General features: G+C 44.7%; 2 protein-coding genes across 2 annotated transcripts; both read left to right on the top strand.

Moving 5' to 3' along the window:
• Positions 1–188: 188 nt before the first annotated feature.
• On the top strand, positions 189–4,275 carry LOC135533127 (GTPase IMAP family member 8-like). Its single transcript, XM_064960532.1, has 2 exons — positions 189–768; positions 1,558–4,275. The coding sequence occupies exons 1-2, from the start codon at positions 189–191 to the stop codon at positions 2,856–2,858; spliced, it is 1,881 nt and encodes a 626-aa protein (XP_064816604.1). The 3' UTR covers positions 2,859–4,275.
• A 10,265-nt stretch (positions 4,276–14,540) lies between these two features.
• Positions 14,541–18,934, top strand: LOC135533129 (GTPase IMAP family member 8-like). Its single transcript, XM_064960540.1, is given in 2 exon segments — positions 14,541–15,168; positions 18,052–18,934. Coding segments are annotated over 2 exon segments (1,176 nt in total). The 5' UTR covers positions 14,541–14,588; the 3' UTR covers positions 18,648–18,934.
• The last annotated feature ends 550 nt before the right edge of the window (positions 18,935–19,484 follow it).

Raw genomic sequence — 19,484 nt, 5'->3', positions numbered from 1 at the left:
TTTAAATCGACTTTTAACCTAAATTCAATTTTGTACGTAATAACTGAGTGATGATTATTCATATCATTGGTTTGTTACTTGTTTTTCTTTATTTTGCATCTTAGAAAATAATGTATTTATTTCCATTGTATTTAGATTCCTGCCTCACACGTCACACTGCTCGGCAATAACAAGATAATTCCTTGAAGATGGGGCACTTTTCCAAACCTGTGCAACAGACATCCAGACCATTGCAGGTGGTGTTACTTGGTAAAACAGGAGCAGGGAAGAGTGCAACGGGAAACACCATCCTGGGACGAAACGCATTTCCCTCAAGGAAAAGATTAAAATCAGTGACTGCTGATATTGAGAAACAAAATGTCACCATTGAAGGAATAGATCTTGTCGTGTATGACACTCCAGGATTCTGTAACCCCGATCAATCTGAAGAGCAAATTCAGGAGAAATTCCAGGAAGTCCTCAAGTTAACCTCATCTGGTCCCCGTGTGTTTCTCCTGGTGGTGAAGATAGACAGATTAACAGAAGAAGAGAAGAGGGTCATTAGTAAAATAGAAGGTCTTCTAGGAGAGAGTCTTTTGAAGCAAACCTGGATCCTGTTCACCAGAGGAGATGAGTTGGAAGACCAGACTATAGAAGAATTCATTGAGGAGTCAGATGACCTCACAGAAGTGATGAGAAAATACAGTGGAAGATACCATGTGTTCAACAACAAGAGGGGTGATCCTGAGCAGGTCAAATCACTGCTGCAAAAGACATCCATCTATCTCAGTAAGTTTAACTAACTGTTTATATAAAGGATTAGCCAGAAATGTTATGTTGACTAACTGTAAATGTTTCCATGATTGAAATACTGTGTTTTGAAGTGTATACTACTGATGATAGAACACTAGATATTCTAGATGAGAGCTCAGTAGGTCATGTCATTGATAACGTTATGAACACAATCTTTTCATATGTCTCCTGTAGCTGAGGTGATTATAGATCGTCCTGCCTGAGAATTGTTAGAACAGTTATGTAGTTTGTCATGACAATGACTGAGACAATACTTGAGGAAGATTGATTAAATATTTAATGAATCAAATGTTATTTTGTGTTAAAATAGTAATATTGAAATGCATCACACTACACATTTAGTGATGACAGGATGCATTTGAACCATAACACACATTGAAACTTAGTGAGACTTCATACAGTTATTTTCTATAGGCGTGGAAAAAGGGGTCCTCGCTACGTTTAACAGTTATCCCGAGTTGAACTCAGAATTCACCAAAGTTAGCTAGCTAACTCCTCTATCCCGCTATGTAGTATAACCCTCTGGTCTCTTATTCTGGGATAACAATAATGTAAATGAATTATCCCCCCATTGTAACTTTAAGTTGTCTTGGCGACAGATCGCTTTTACAAATGCCACCTGAACTCCACATTCACCATAAAGATTTAAACACCAGACACAAAGCATTATTATTTAGTGCACCAATAACTGCCTGTACAGGGGATGAGATGGTAGTCATTTTACTGTATCAGTTTATCAAATGTGATGTATTTTTCTATACACAGATTCAACACTTTCAAGGAGCTCCTCCATCAGGAATCGCCCAGAGAGAAGGATTGTTCTGCTTGGAAAAACCGGTGTTGGGAAGAGTGCATCAGGAAACACCATCCTTGGTGGGACGAGTTTCCATTCTGAACTGAACTGGTCCTCTGTAACACGTAAAACAGAAAGGAAACAGGCAGCAGTAGATGGGAGGGATGTCAGTGTGGTTGACACTCCAGGACTGTTTGACACACAGCTTCCTGTTGAAGAATTAGCAAAGGAGATTGGTATGAGCATCTATGAGTCTAGCCCAGGGACTCATGCCTTCCTCATAGTTTTACGAGTGAATGACAGGTTCACAGAGCAGGAGAAACAAGCTATTGAAACTCTAGAGAGTGTGTTTGGGTCAGGACTGACAAAGCACTCCATCATCCTCTTCACCCATGGCGATGCTTTAGAGGGTAACGGTCTAGAGAAGCTGATTGGTGGGAACAGAGACCTCAGTAGATTGGTAGAGCAGTGTGGGGGGAGGTACCATGTCCTCAACAATAAAGCCAGAGGAAACAGAGTTCAGGTCACAAAGCTGATGGAGAAGATAGACAGAATAGTGGAGGACAATGGAGGAACCTGCTACACCAATGAGATGTTTGAGGAGGCAGACAGGATTAAGAAAGAGGAGGAGGAGAGGATCCAGAGGGAGATAAGGGAGAGGTTCAATATGGAAAGGAGGGAGATGAGGGAGGAGGAGGAGAGGATGCAGAAGGAGAGAGAATGTCAAGAGGAGAAAAAGCAACAAGTTCAGCAAGACACAGAGATAAATGAACATACAATTAGAAGAGAAGAAGAGGAAAACCAGGTAACAGGAACCGGGCAGCCAGAACATGAGAATGATCCTACAAATCAAACTTCAGCTCTTGCCTCAAGGTCAGTCACTCAGCATCTGCCCCAGCCTACAGCCCAAGCCACAAACACAAAGTCAAAATTCAACATTTTTATGGACAAAGTCAGTGCAAGGATTTGTGAAGCACTGATAGGTGCAGGGATTGAAGCTGGCATAGGAGCTGCCATAGGATATGGCGTAGGATGTGTTGTAGGAGGTGGCGTAGGATGTGTTGTAGGAGGTGGCGTAGGATGTGTTGTAGGAGGTGGCGTAGGATGTGTTGTAGGTGGTGTTGTAGGTGTTGTAGGAGGTGGCGTAGGATGTGTTGTAGGAGGTGGCGTAGGATGTGTTGTAGGAGGTGGCGTAGGATGTGTTGTAGGTGGTGTTGTAGGTGTTGTAGGTGGATTAATAGGCTTTGGATTTGTTCGTTCAGTCGCAATCTGACAGTCAGGAACTTGCTTCAGCTACTCCTACTGTAGAATCAGGAGTGGTGGAACAAGGACCCAATTGTCATACTTGAGGAAAAGTATAAATACCTTAATAGAAAATGACTCAAGTAAAAGTGAATTTTGATGTTCATTTGATTGATCTGTCAACTAACGTGAATTCAAAGTGAAATGAACAAATATTGTAACTATGTCATTGGATATAGGTTTCAAGGGCGAAAAAAAAGTTCAATCCCTGAAATTCCCTTACATTGATGACTTCTTGCAAAGCCATCAATGTAGGCTGGCTCTGGCTAACCCATCGATTTATGGGACCAATCAGAACGTGTTCGCATTCTAGAAATTGTCGGGGAGGGAGGCAAATCCAGACTCATTGTGGAGAAGAAACGTCAGTTGGCCAGAGTGATGTAGATGGGAAGACAGACAAATGTTTTATGAGGTTGCACCAATTCAAAGTTGGCACGTGCACCAGAACAACAGATAAAGACAGCAAAGTAAAGCCAGAGTGCCGGAGACAGACAAGTTGTGTGCTATGTACACACATGTATGCTATGTGATGTTTGCCAAGTAGTGAATGGTAGAAATCAGGTGGGGAGTATACTCATGTTTAAAGTGTTAGTTCACATAACAAATATTTATCTGTTTTCTCACTAGATCCAGATCCGTTTTTTTATTCTGGCTATTTCATTGCCTTCTCAGCCTCTCTAATTTCCATACAAGTTAAGCCTAAAAGCTTCAGTCCAGATTTGTGTTTCAGCCAAATGGGAGCCCCACTAGGCCTACATGGTTAACTATTAAGCTGGTGGATGAGGCTGGAGAAATGAAATGAATAGATGGACCTATTGTCAGGGGTGCACCTAGGGGTCATGATAGGGGCTGTACCAAATGTTTGATGTATAATAATAACTGATTATGCTTATGTGGATTAATAGAAGGGGAGGGGTTATAAGACCCCTCCCTCCTTACATTTATAGGGTCCTAGACTACAGATTAACAATATATATACACTATGGGGTTTAATATTGTTCCACAGTACTTTTCTAGGCTCTCTGCCTCTTATGAAGAAACTGTCTGAGCAATGTGTGACTGTGAAGACAGAACTCTGCAGGTGAGTGTAAGAGGTAGGAGACTAGTCAGACATTCCACTATAAATCAATTTCAACATTTACTGCTAAGCTTTTAGATAACACTGAAACTGTTGTTTATATAGCTATGAAGGCATGGGTTTGGTCTCATGAGTAGAAGGTAATGACGTAGGCAGTGACATCACTAAGATATATGACTGTAGGCATGATAAAACAACATGGACCCTTTTCTATTTTGCAGAACTTACTCTGAAACATGTGTGCTATGTTCCTGTTGTCAACTTCTGTCTGCAATTGCATTAATAAAGGTTTTTGAATGATTTAATTAAAGGTATTGTTATAATGCTAATTTCACCATTGAGCCAATGATTGACAAGGAACAAGGAAATGAACCCCAACACTATGGATGTAAGGACTAAGGCCAGGATTCAATCAAAGTTGGGATTGACAAGCACGCTGCACTTGATTTACAAAGGTCATCTATGCTTGACAACTGTGACATTGCCTTTTAAAGGTGCATTGTGCACTGCTCTTGTGGACAATATGCATTTTGATTGAATCCCGGCCTGACAGTCCATCAACGTGACAGTTTTAACTCTGTTATAAGGCTACACATTGTAATTCACCACTTAAACAAAAAGTACATTTTTTAAAAACTTAAAAGATTACTTTTGACAGAACCTATACAGTGGGGAGAACAAGTATTTCATACACTGACGATTTTGCAGGTTTTCCTACTTACAAAGCATGTAGAGGTCTGTCATTTTTATCATAGGTACACTTCAACTGTGAGAGGCGGAATCTAAAACGAAAATCCAGAAAATCACATTGTATGATTAAGTAATTAATTTGCATTTTATTGCATGACATAAGTATTTGATCACCTACCAACCAGTAAGAATTCCGGCTCTCACAGACCTGTTAGTTTTTCTTTTAAGAAGCCCTCCTGTTCTCCACTCATTACCTGTATTAACGGCACCTGTTTGAAATAGTTACCTGTATAAAAGACACCTGTCCACACACTCAATCAAACAGACTCCAACCTCTCCACAATGGCCAAGACCAGAGAGCTGTGTAAGGACATCAGGGATAAAATTGTAGACCTGCACAAGGCTGGGATGGGCTTACAGGACAATAGGCCAGCAGCTTGGTGAGAAGGCAACAACTGTTGGCGCAATTATTAGAAAATGGAAGAAGTTCAAGATGACGGTCAATCACCCTCGGTCTGGGGCTCCATGCAAGATCTTACCTTGTGGGGCATCAATGATCACGAGGAAAGTGAGAGATCAGCCCAGAACTACATGGCAGGAACTTCTGACCCACTGGAATTGTGATACAGTGAGTAATAAGTGAAATAATCTGTAAACAATTGTTGGAAAAATTCCTTGTGTCATGCACAAAGTAGATGTCCTCACCGACTTGCCATAAAATACTTTTATTCCTTTTTAAATTGACAAGCCACTATTTACACCCACAGATATTATTCACATTCTATTTACATACTGTTACTAAATTAATTAAATTAACATTACCATCATCAATCCAACCCTGTCACACTGCCAGACTGATGGAGCCCTGTAATTCTCAGTCAATCATCTGCACTCATTATTATTGTTATTATTATGTTAATTTGAACAGAGACAATGTACAACAAAAACCTGTCAGTACACTTGAGAAAAGATGCATTGTACCAGATTGAGCCAAGAGCTAATTTCTGTCCGTAGCCCCGGGGCAGGTAAACACATAAACAAGGAAAACATTCTATACGAACAGAAAACATGCAAACATAAGACCTTTACATGTCACAACTTCTGCCAAAGTCGGTCCCTCCTTGTTCAGGCGGTGTTCGGTGGTCGACGTCACCGGCCTTCTAGCCATTGCTGATCTATTTTTCATTTTCCATTGGTTTTGTCTTGTCTTCTAATACACCTGGTTCCAAGCCCATCAATTACATGTTGTGTATTTAACCCTCTGTTCTCCCCCCATGTCCTTGTTGGAGATTGTTTGTATGTTTTGTGCGAGTCATGTTCTGGTGTGCGCCGGGTTTTGTACCCTTTTATATTATTTTTGTATATATTGGTGTTCAGTTTTTTAGCATTTATTAAACTGCTCAGTTTTATACCAAGTTCACTCTCCTGCGCCTGACTTCCCTGCAACCAGCACACACCAATTACATTACAAAATGTCCTAAAAATGTATCAAACATACAAACATAAGACCTTTACTGAATGTACATTAATAAAATAGAGGTCAGGATATACAGATACATTTCCACACAGAAGTCAAGACATTGCACATAAGAATCATGTGACACATTGCTATTGAAGCTATGAGTTGTAAAAACACAGTAAAAACAGCAACAAGAAAGGTTCATAAGTGGCTCCAAACCTGCTGTTGTTTTAACCAGCTTTTCACTGTGTAAAACCACTGACAGGAGCAACACATTTAAACTCTCTGGAAGTTGGTTCCAGTGGTGAACTTGTTTTACATTCTGATTGGACAGAAGCTGTTCTACACACTGGAACTGAACACTTTCCATTCACAGCTCCTCTAGTATGTGACCTCATAGATAGTAAAGTAGTCACTACACTGCTCCTCTAGTATGTGACCTCATAATAAAGTAGTCACTACACTGCTCCTCTAGTATGTGACCTCATAGTAAAGTAGTCACTACACTGCTCCTCTAGTATGTGACCTCATAGTAAAGTAGTCACTACACTGCTCCTCTAGTATGTGACCTCATAGATAGTAAAGTAGTCACTAAACTGCTCCTCTAGTATGTGACCTCATAGTAAAGAAGTCACTACATTGCTCCTCTGTATGTGACCTCATAGTAAAGTAGTCACTACACTGCTCCTCTAGTATGTGACCTCATAGTAAAGTAGTCACTACACTGCTCCTCTAGTATGTGACCTCATAGATAGTAAAGTAGTCACTACACTGCTCCTCTAGTATGTGACCTCATAGTAAAGTAGTCACTACACTGCTCCTCTTGTCAGGACCCGGTTTCGAACCTGGGTCTCCAGAGTGAGAAACAGTCACTTAACCAACTGAGCCACGAATAGTCAGCAGAACCCAGAAGATGAGGCAGACACAGCAGTACTAAAGACGGTGTATTTAATAAAGAAAAATCCTAAAATACAAAAAATGGCAAATCCAAAAGGTGGTAGGAAAAAACACAAAAAGACCTCAAAAGAAACTCACCAAAAAATAAACAAAAAACAGAATACCACAAGAACTTCACCCGGAATCGACAAGAGCACACAGAACACTAGGGCAGGGTGCTAACATACAAACACAGAGCACAGAACTGAGGGAAACAAAGGGTTTAAATACAATCAGGGGAAACGAGACACAGGTGCAAACAATAATGGGGATCAAGGGAAAAACACAGGGACAAAAAGCACAATGGGGACATCTACTGACAAAAACCCGGAACAACCCTGGCCAAATCCTGACAGAATCCCCCTAGGAACGGCTCCTGACGTTCCTACCAGCTCTCTCAGGGTGGAGGACCCTGAACTGACGAATGAGGTCAGGGTCCAGGATGTCTTTGGCAGGAACCCAGGAGCGCTCCTCAGGACCGTAGCCTTCCCAGTCCACCAGATACTGCCAGGACCGCTGCACCCGGCGGGAATCCAGTATCCGGTGGACGGTATAAGCCGGCTGGCCTCCAATGACACGAGGCGGAGGGGGAGGTCTGTCTGCCGGGACAAGGGGAGAAAAAACAACAGGTTTTAACAATGACACATGAAATGTGGGATTAATCTTAAGGGATCTGGGTAAGTGTAGGCGATAAGAAACTGGGTTAACTCTCCTGGCAACCTTGAAGGGACCGATGTATTTTTGGGACAGCTTGCGAGACTCCACCCGTAGAGGTAAGTCTCTTGTGGAAAGCCAGACTCTCTGGCCGGGGCGCAGGGTAGGCCCGGGACGGCGACGTCTGTTGGCTTGTTGTTGATACCTCTGTGAGGAACGCATCAGATTAAGACGGGTCTTCCTCCACATAAGCCGACAGCGTCTGACGAACCTCAAGGCTGAAGGCACTCTGACTTCTGCCTCCTGGTCCGGGAACAATGGAGGAGCATAGCCAAACTGACACTCGTGCGGGGACATACCAGTGGAGGAGGAGCGCAAGGTGTTGTGCGCGTATTCGGCCCAAACAATAAAGGATGACCATGTGGACGGGTTGTCACGAGTCATACATCGGAGGGTGGTTTCCAGCTCTTGATTCATCCTCTCTGTTTGGCCGTTGGACTCCGGATGGTACCCTGAAGATAGACTGGCAGAAGCCCCCATGAGTTGGCAGAAGGCCTTCCAAAACCTTGAGGCGAACTGGGGACCTCTGTCAGAAACCACATCTTGAGGAATGCCGAAGACTCGGAACACATGATTAATTACCAACTCAGCCGTTTCCTTGGCAGAAGGTAACTTAGTCAGAGGGACGAACCTGGCCGCCTTTGAAAACCTGTCGATTATGACTAGGATAGTAGTATTGCCATGGGATGGAGGAAGTCCAGTAATAAAGTCCAATGAGATATGGGACCAGGGTCTGTGGGGAACAGGTAAAGGGTGAAGGAGTCCTTGAGGGCGGAGGTGAGAAGATTTGCCCTGGCAGCACACGGGGCAGGCATTGACGAAAGTGGCAACGTCTTCTCTTATGGTAGGCCACCAGAACTTACGCTGGATGAACTCCAAGGTGCGACCTACGCCCGGATGACAGGTGAGGCGAGAGGAGTGCCCCCACAGAAGGACCTGAGTCCTCACTGCCTTGGGGACAAACAACCGATTGGCAGGGCCTCCTTTAGGGTCCGGTTCGCTAGCTTGAGCACGTCTCACAGTATCCTCAACTTGCCACGAGATCGGAGCCACAATCTTAGCAGCAGGAAGGACAGGCATGTCCGTGTCATCTCGAATGGCAGGAGCGTAGACTCGGGACAGGGCATCCGGTTTGAGATTCTTCGACCCGGGCCGATAGGTGAGGATAAACTGGAATCGATTGAAGAAAAGAGACCATCTAGCTTGTCTAGAGTTCAATCGCTTCGCCTGCTGGATATACTCCAGATTTTTGTGGTCCGTAAGCACTTGAAACGGGTGAGAAGCCCCCTCGAGCCAGTGTCTCCATTCCTTCAATGCCATCTTAACCGCTAGGAGTTCACGATCCCCCACATCGTAGTTCCTCTCAGTCGGGGTAAGCCGGTGTGAGAAGAAAGCGCACGGATGAAGCTTCTTGTCTTCACCCCTCTGAGACAGGACAGCTCCAACACCAACCTCTGATGCGTCTACCTCCACCACAAATGGTTCATCCGTAGTCGGTAGTATCAGGATGGGAGCAGAGAGGACGCGCTGCTTGAGTCCTTGGAAGGCCGTCTCAGCTTCTCTTCCCCACACAAACCTTGCATTGCCACCTTTGGTTAAAGCTGAGAGAGGAGCTGCCACCAAACTGAAGTTCTTGATGAACTTGCGGTAAAAGTTTGTGAAGCCCAGGAAACGCTGAACATCCTTAACGGATTTGGGGGTGGGCCAATCCGCTACCGCCCCTACCTTCCTAGGGTCCATTTGGACTCGACCGGGTTCCACTACAAATCCCAGGAATTGTACTCGGGATGAATGGAATTCACATTTTTCCGGCTTAACGTACAGATGGCTGTCCAGGAGGCGTTTGAGTACTTGTCTGACATGCTTAGTGTGTTCTTGAAGGGAGCTCGAAAAGATGAGGATGTCATCCAAGTAAACGAACACAAATATGTTAAGCATATCCCTAAGCACATCGTTTATGAGCGCTTGGAACACCGCTGGGGCGTTGGTCAGGCCGAAGGGCATCACCAAGTATTCATAGTGACCAGTAGGCGTGTTGAAAGCGGTCTTCCACTCGTCACCAGGTCTGATCCGCACAAGATGGTATGCGTTCCGCAGGTCAAGCTTAGTGAAAACAACTGCTTCCTGGAGCAGCTCGAAGGCTGTGGCCATAAGGGGTAGCGGGTAACGGTTACGGACGGTTATGTCATTGAGTCCCCGGTAGTCGATGCAAGGACGTAATCCACCATCTTTCTTGACCACAAAGAAAAACCCTGCTCCCGCCGGGGAGGTTGATGGACGCATGAGGCCTGCTTCCAGAGAGTCCTTGATGTAGGTATCCATAGCAGCTCGTTCGGGTGGAGATAGGGAAAAGATCCGACCCCTGGGGGGCAAGTGCCCGGAAACAGGTCGATGGGGCAATCGTAAGATCTATGGGGTGGTAGCATGGTGGCCCTCTGTTTGCTAAACACCAGTTTGAGGTCATGGTAACACTCGGGAACTCGGGTCAGGTCGATGGATTCTAAAGACTCGGGAGTAGAACTCGGGGAATTCTGGAAAATACAAGTAGCTTGGCACGTAGGACCCCACTGCTTGATAGTGCCCACAGACCAGTCGATGTGAGGGTTATGGCTGTGAAGCCAGGGGTATCCAAGGACGAGAGGGAACTCGGAACAGGAGATCAAATGAAAGTTCATCAATTCCTGGTGTTGTGAAACTGAAAGTCTCAAGGAGGTAGTGACATGAGTGACAAGTCCAGATCCCAAAGGGCTTCCATCCAATGTAGTAACCCTCATGGGGTCACTTAGAGGTTCAGAGGGAACGCCATTCTCCTTCGCCCAGACACCATCCATGAAGTTACCTGCGGCTCCAGAGTCTACCAAGGCTTGAAGGTGAAGCTTGTGGTTGTCCCAGGAGAGGGTGACTGGAATGAGCAGACGGGAGTTGGACGGATGGGAGGAGGTTATGTTTCCCGTTACAGTTCCCCCGGTCTGTACGGGACAGAGCGTTTCCCTGGAGCCCGGGACACGTGGAACGGAAATGGCCCGGTTTGCCGCAATATAGACAGCGTCGCTCCCTCATCCGGCGGTCTCTCTCAGCCTGGGAGATGCGTCCAATCTGCATGGGTTCCGGTGGAGCCAGCGATGATAAAGGTGGGGACTCGGAGCTGGGACTGATAGGGGCTAGAGGTCTACGGTTGAGTTCTCTCTCTCTCAGACGCTGGTCAATGCGTGAGGCCAACTTGATCAGGGACTCGAGATTGTCCGGTGGTTCCCGAGTGGCCAGTTCATCTTGGATAGTGTCGGAAAGGCCTTTCAGAAAGCACACCGTGAGCGCCTCGTTGTTCCAGCCACTCGCTGCTGCCACCGTGCGGAACTGGATGGCATAGTCCGTCACGCTGCGCCAACCTTGATGGAGAGTCAGGAGCTGTTTGGCTGAGTCAGAACCACTGCTTGGGCCTTGAAACACTCGTTTGAATTCCTCAGCAAAGGCAGAGTAGCTGGCACAGCAGGAACTATGGGCATCCCACACAGCAGTAGCCCAGGCCAGGGCTTTTTCCGACAGCAGGGTAATGATATATGCGATCTTAGACCGGTCGGTGGGAAACGACGAAGGTTGCAGCTCAAAGGAGAGAGAACATTGAGTGAGAAAGCCTTTACAAGCACTTGGATCACCTGAGAACCGTTGGGGAGGTGGAAGACGAGGTTCAGCCAGGGGGTTAACTGCCATGGGTACGTGAACCTGAGGTACTGGGACGGGAACCGTTGCCGGGGTAAGTCGATCAGATATCTGCTTTATGGAAGTCAGCATCTCCGACAGAAGATGAGAATGTCTAGCCATTAAGGCCTCTTGCTGAACCAGGGCGGCTTCGTGGCGTTGGACAGTCTCCTGGTGGTGGGACAGCGTGGCAAAAAGGTCCTGGGAACTGGCTGCCTCTGGGTTCATTTTTGGCTCTGTGTTTCTGTCAGGACCCGGTTTCGAACCTGGGTCTCCGGAGTGAGAAACAGTCACTTAACCAACTGAGCCACGAATAGTCAGCAGAACCCAGAAGATGAGGCAGACACAGCAGTACTTAAGACGGTGTATTTAATAAAGAAAAATCCTAAAATACAAAAAATGGCAAATCCAAAAGGTGGTAGGAAAAACACAAAAAGACCTCAAAAGAAACTCACCAAAAAATAAACAAAAACAAAAAACAGAATACCACAAGAACTTCACCCGGAATCGACAAGAGCACACAGAACACTAGGGCAGGGTGCTAACATACAAACACAGAGCACAGAACTGAGGGAAACAAAGGGTTTAAATACAATCAGGGGAAACGAGACACAGGTGCAAACAATAATGGGGATCAAGGGAAAAACACAGGGACAAAAAGCACAATGGGGACATCTACTGACAAAAACCCGGAACAACCCTGGCCAAATCCTGACACCTCTAGTATGTGACCTCATAGTAAAGTTGTCACTACACTGCTCCTCTAGTATGTGACCTCATAGATAGTAAAGTAGTCACTAAACTGCTCCTCTAGTATGTGACCTCATAGTAAAGTAGTCACTACATTGCTCCTCTAGTATGTGACCTCATGGTAAAGTAGTCACTACACTGCTCCTCTAGTATGTGACCTCATAGTAGAGTAGTCACTACACTGCTCCTCTAGTATGTGACCTCATAGATAGTAAAGTAGTCACTACACTGCTCCTCTAGTATGTGACCTCATAGTAAAGTAGTCACTACACTGCTCCTCTAGTATGTGACCTCATAGATAGCAAAGTAGTCACTACACTGCTCCTCTAGTATGTGACCTCATAGTAAAGTAGTCACTACACTGCTCCTCTAGTATGTGACCTCATAGATAGTAAAGTAGTCACTACACTGCTCCTCTACCTCATAGTAAAGTAGTCACTACACTGCTCCTCTAGTATGTGACCTCATAGATAGTAAAGTAGTCACTACACTGCTCCTCTAGTATGTGACCTCATAGATAGTACTACACTGCTAGTATGTGACCTCATAGATAGTAAAGTAGTCACTACACTGCTCCTCTAGTATGTGACCTCATAGATAGTAAAGTAGTCACTACACTGCTCCTCTAGTATGTGACCTCATAGATAGTAAAGTAGTCACTACACTGCTCCTCTAGTATGTGACCTCATAGATAAAAGTAGTCACTACACTGCTCCTCTAGTATGTGACCTCATAGATAGTAAAGTAGTCACTACACTGCTCCTCTAGTATGTGACCTCATAGTAAAGTAGTCACTACACTGCTCCTCTAGTATGTGACCTCATAGATAGTAAAGTAGTCACTACACTGCTCCTCTAGTATGTGACCTCATAGATAGTAAAGTAGTCACTACACTGCTCCTCTAGTATGTGACCTCATAGATAGTAAAGTAGTCACTACACTGCTCCTCTAGTATGTGACCTCATAGATAGTAAAGTAGTCACGACACTGCTCCTCTAGTATGTGACCTCATAGATAGTAAAGTAGTCACTACACTGCTCCTCTAGTATGTGACCTCATAGATAGTAAAGTAGTCACTACACTTCTCCTCTAGTATGTGACTTCATAGTAAAGTAGTCACTACACTGCTCCTCTAGTATGTGACATCATAGATAGTAAAGTAGTCACTACACTGCTCCTCTAGTATGTGACCTCATAGATAGTAAAGTAGTCACTACACTGCTCCTCTAGTATGTGACCTCATAGTAAAGTAGTCACTACATTGCTCCTCTAGTATGTGACCTCATAGTAAAGTAGTCACTACACTGCTGCTCTAGTATGTGACCTCATAGATAGTAAAGTAGTCACGACACTGCTCCTCTAGTATGTGACCTCATAGATAGTAAAGTAGTCACTACACTGCTCCTCTAGTATGTGACCTCATAGTAAAGTAGTCACTACATTGCTCCTCTAGTATGTGACCTCATAGTAAAGTAGTCACTACACTGCTCCTCTAGTATGTGACCTCATAGATAGTAAAGTAGTCACGACACTGCTCCTCTAGTATGTGACCTCATAGATAGTAAAGTAGTCACTACACTGCTCCTCTAGTATGTGACCTCATAGATAGTAAAGTAGTCACTACACTGCTCCTCTAGTATGTGACCTCATAGTAATGTAGTCACTACACTGCTCCTCTAGTATGTGACCTCATAGATAGTAAAGTAGTCACTACACTGCTCCTCTAGTATGTGACCTCATAGTAAAGTAGTCACTACAATGCTCGTCTAGTATGTGACCTCATAGTAAAGTAGTCACTACACTGCTCCTCTAGTATGTGACCTCATAGTAAAGTAGTCACTACACTGCTCCTCTAGTATGTGACCTCATAGTAAAGTAGTCACTACACTGCTCCTCTAGTATGTGACCTCATAGATAGTAAAGTAGTCACTACACTGCTCCTCTAGTATGTGACCTCATAGATAGTAAAGTAGTCACTTCACTGCTTAAGGGTTTTAGAGCAAGTAAGTCCATGTAAACACTAAGCAACTTTAAGTTACAAAATGTCCAAAAACTTTTAAAAGTTGTTTGAGAGAATTAAACAATGGTGATGAGTATTCATATTTGGATCAAAAACTTTCAATTTGAAATGGTTTGTTATGATTGTTTCTCCTGCTTTAAACCCTTTTAAACTCAAATCAGATTTTTTTGTGCTTAAATTATTAATTCCAGTTTGCATGTAATAACCAGGTGATGGCTGTTCATATCATTGGGTTGTTACTTGTTTTTCTACATTTTGCATCTGAGAAAATAATGTAATTATTTCTTTCTATTGTATTTGTATTTAGATTCCTGCCTCACACGTCACACTGCTCGGATAACAAGATAATTCCTTGAAGATGGGGCACCTTTCCAAACCTGTGCAACAGACATCCAGACCATTGCAGGTGGTGTTACTTGGTAAAACAGGAGCAGGGAAGAGTGCCACAGGAAACACCATCCTGGGACGCAAAGATTTTTTCTCAAAGAAGAGTTCCAAATCAGTGACTGCTGATATTTAGAAACAAAATGTCACCATTGAAGGAATAGATCTTGTCGTGTATGACACTCCAGGATTCTGTAACCCCGATCAATCTGAAGAGCAAATTCAGGGGAAATTACAGGAAGTCCTCAAGTTAACCTCATCTGGTCCCCGTGTGTTTCTCCTGGTGGTGAAGACAGACAGATTAACAGAAGAAGAGAAGAGGGTCATCAGTAAAATAGAAGGTCTTCTAGGAGAGAGTCTTTTGAAGCAAACCTGGATCCTGTTCACCAGAGGAGATGAGTTGGAAGACCAGACTATAGAAGAATTCATTGAGGAGTCAGATGACCTCACAGAAGTGATGAGAAAATACAGTGGAAGATACCATGTGTTCAACAACAAGAGGGGTGATCCTGAACAGGTCAAATCACTTCTGAAAAAGACATCCATCTATCTCAGTAAGTTTAACTAACTGTTTACATAAAGGATTAGCCAGAAATGTTATGTTGACTAACTGTAAATGTTTCCATGATTGAAATACTGTGTTTTAAAGTGTATAATACTGATGATAGAAAACTAGATATTCTAGATGAGAGCTCAGTAGGTCATGTCATTGATAACGTTATGAACACAATCTTTTCATATGTCTCCTGTAGCTGAGGTGATTATAGGTCGTCCTGCCTGAGAATTGTAAGACCAGTTATTTTGTTTTCATGACAATGACTAAGACAATACTTGAGGAAGATTGATTAAATATTTAATTAATCAGATGTTATTTTGTGTTAAAATAGTCATATTGAAATACAGTACACATTTAGTGATGACAGGATGCATTTGAATCATAACAGTATAACTTAGTGTGACTTACATTTACATTACATTTAAGTCATTTAGCAGACGCTCTTAACCAGAGCGACTTACAAATTGGTGAATTCACCTTCTGACATCCAGTGGAACAGCCACTTTACAATAGTGCATCTAAATCATTAAGGGGGGGGGGTGGTGAGAAGGATTACTTATCCTATCCTAGGTATTCCTTGAAGAGGTGGGGTTTCAGGTGTCTCCGGAAGGTGGTGATTGACTCCGCTGTCCTGGCGTCGTGAGGGAGTTTGTTCCACCATTGGGGGGCCAGAGCAGCGAACAGTTTTGACTGGGCTGAGCGGGAACTGTACTTCCTCAATGGTAGGGAGGCGAGCAGGCCAGAGGTGGATGAACGCAGTGCCCTTGCTTGGGTGTAGGGCCTGATCAGAGCCTGGAGGTACTGCGGTGCCGTTCCCCTCACAGCTCCGTAGGCAAGCACCATGGTCTTGTAGCGGATGCGAGCTTCAACTGGAAGCCAGTGGAGAGAGCGGAGGAGCGGGGTGACGTGAGAGAACTTGGGAAGGTTGAACACCAGACGGGCTGCGGCGTTCTGGATGAGTTGTAGGGGTTTAATGGCACAGGCAGGGAGCCCAGCCAACAGCGAGTTGCAGTAATCCAGACGGGAGATGACAAGTGCCTGGATTAGGACCTGCGCCGCTTCCTGTGTGAGGCAGGGTCGTACTCTGCGGATGTTGTAGAGCATGAACCTACAGGAACGGGCCACCGCCATGATGTTGGTTGAGAACGACAGGGTGTTGTCCAGGATCACGCCAAGGTTCTTAGCGCTCTGGGAGGAGGACACAATGGAGTTGTCAACCGTGATGGCGAGATCATGGAACGGGCAGTCCTTCCCCGGGAGGAAGAGCAGCTCCGTCTTGCCGAGGTTCAGCTTGAGGTGGTGATCCGTCATCCACACTGATATGTCTGCCAGACATGCAGAGATGCGATTCGCCACCTGGTCATCAGAAGGGGAAAGGAGAAGATTAATTGTGTGTCGTCTGCATAGCAATGATAGGAGAGACCATGTGAGGTTATGACAGAGCCAAGTGACTTGGTGTATAGCGAGAATAGGAGAGGGCCTAGAACAGAGCCCTGGGGGACACCAGTGGTGAGAGCGCGTGGCGAGGAGACAGATTCTCGCCACGCCACCTGGTAGGAGCGACCTGTCAGGTAGGACGCAATCCAAGCGTGGGCCGCGCCGGAGATGCCCAACTCGGAGAGGGTGGAGAGGAGGATCTGATGGTTCACAGTATCGAAGGCAGCCGATAGGTCTAGAAGGATGAGAGCAGAGGAGAGAGAGTTAGCTTTAGCAGTGCGGAGCGCCTCCGTTATGCAGAGAAGAGCAGTCTCAGTTGAATGACTAGTCTTGAAACCTGACTGATTTGGATCAAGAAGGTCATTCTGAGAGAGATAGCGGGAGAGCTGGCCAAGGACGGCACGTTCAAGAGTTTTGGAGAGAAAAGAAAGAAGGGATACTGGTCTGTAGTTGTTGACATCGGAGGGATCGAGTGTAGGTTTTTTCAGAAGGGGTGCAACTCTCGCTCTCTTGAAGACGGAAGGGACGTAGCCAGCGGTCAGGGATGAGTTGATGAGCGAGGTGAGGTAAGGGAGAAGGTCCCCGGAAATGGCCTGGAGAAGAGAGGAGGGGATAGGGTCGAGCGGGCAGGTTGTTGGGAGGCCGGCCGTCACAAGAAGCGAGATTTCATCTGGAGAGAGAGGGGAGAAAGAGGTCAGAGCACAGGGTAGGGCAGTGTGAGCAGAACCAGCGGTGTCGTTTGACTTAGCAAACGAGGATCGGATGTCGTCGACCTTCTTTTCAAAATGGTTGACGAAGTCATCTGCAGAGAGGGAGTTGACTTGATACAGTTATTTTCTATAGGCGTGAAAAAAGGGGTCCTCGTTAAGTTTAACAGTTATCCCGAGTTGAACTCAGAATTCACCAAAGTTAGCTAGCTAACTCCTCTATCCCGCTACGTAGTATACCTCTCCGGTCTTCTGGTTAAAGAGATGCATTCTGGGATAACAACAATGTCCCCCTCAACCACTTAATGTGGTATACAGCTGGGATGGGGTTCGAGAAATGTAACCTATCAGATGCAATAACAGACAGTCCATGACATCCAAGAGTTTTATATGTTGAAGCTATAAGACTTGTTTGTTTACATTTTTGTTTGCAAAAATTGGAGTAATGGAATCTTACATTGTGTTATAATGATCTTATGATGCATTTATGTGATATTATTCAAGAATCAATAAAGAATTGAAATGACTATTGAACAGCTTCCCAAATCCCAGATTGAAGCTTTAATAAGTTGGCTTGGTGTGCCAGAACTCCCCAGAACTCCACATTCACCATAAAGATTTAAACACCAGACATAAATCATTATTATTCAGTACACCAATAACTGCCTGTATAGGTGATGAGATGGTAGTCATTTTACTGTATCAGTTTATCAAATGTGATGTATTTCTCAATACAGATTCTACACTTTCAAGGAGCTCCTCCATCAGGAATCTCCCAGAGAGAAGGATTGTTCTGCTTGGAAAAACCGGTGTTGGGAAGAGTGCAACAGGAAACACCATCCTGGGACGAAAGGATTTTGTCTCAAAGAAGAGTTCCAAATCAGTGACTGTTAATATTGAGAAACAAAATGTCACCATTGAAGGAATAGATCTTGTTGTGTATGACACTCCAGGATTCTGTAACCCCGATCAATCTGAAGAGCAAATTCAGGGGAAATTACAGGAAGTCCTCAAGTTAACCTCATCTGGTCCCCGTGTGTTTCTCCTGGTGGTGAAGATAGACAGATTAACAGAAGAAGAGATGAGGGTCATTAGTAAAGTAGAAGGTCTTCTAGGAGAGAGTCTTTTGAAGCAAACCTGGATCCTGTTCACCAGAGGAGATGAGTTGGAAGACCAGACTATAGAAGAATTCATTGCTGACTCAGATGACCTCACAGAAGTGATGAGAAAATACAGTGGAAGATACCATGTGTTCAACAACAAGAGGGGTGATCCTGAGCAGGTCAAATCACTGCTGGAAAAGACATCCATCTATCTCAGTAAGTATAGCTAACTGTTTATATCAAAATTGATTTGTCACATGCGCCGAATACAACAGGTGTAAGACCTTACAGTGAAATGCTTTCTCACATGCCCTCATCCAACAGTGCAGTTTTTAATAAAATAAATAAATAAAAGTAACAAATCATTCAAGAGCAGCAGTAAAATAACAATAGCGAGGCTGTATACAGGTGGTACCGGTACAGAGTCAATGTGGAGGCTATATACAGGGGGTACCGGTACAGAGTCAATATGGAGGTTATATACAGAGGGTACCGGTACAGAGTCAATGTGGAGGCTATATACAGGGGGTACCGGTACAGAGTCAATGTGGAGGCTATATACAGGGGGTACTGGTACAGAGTCAATGTGGAGGCTATATACAGGGGGTTATGGTACAGAGTCAATGTGGAGGCTATATACAGGGGTTACCGGTACTGAGTCAATGTGGAGGCTATATACAGGGGGTACCAGTACTGAGTCAATGTGGAGGCTATATACAGGGGTTACCAGTACAGAGTCAATGTGGAGGCTATATACAGGGGGTACCAGTACAGAGTCAATGTGGAGGCTGTATACAGGGTGTTATGGTACAGAGTCAATGTGGAGGCTATATACAGGGGTTACCAGTACTGAGTCAATGTGGAGGCTATATACAGGGGGTACCGGTACAGAGTCAATGTGGAGGCTATATACAGGGTGTTATGGTACAGAGTCAATGTGGAGGTTACATACAGGGGGTACCGGTACAGAGTCAATGTGGAGGCTATATACAGGGGGTACCAGTACAGAGTCAATGTGGAGGCTATATACAGGGGGTACCGGTACAGAGTCAATGTGGAGGCTATAT

This window comes from Oncorhynchus masou, unplaced genomic scaffold, assembly GCF_036934945.1.
Source record: "Oncorhynchus masou masou isolate Uvic2021 unplaced genomic scaffold, UVic_Omas_1.1 unplaced_scaffold_2236, whole genome shotgun sequence".
NCBI lineage: Eukaryota > Metazoa > Chordata > Actinopteri > Salmoniformes > Salmonidae > Oncorhynchus > Oncorhynchus masou.
Note: the sequence above shows the minus strand (reverse complement) of the source record. Positions and strands in the feature narration are given on the sequence as shown.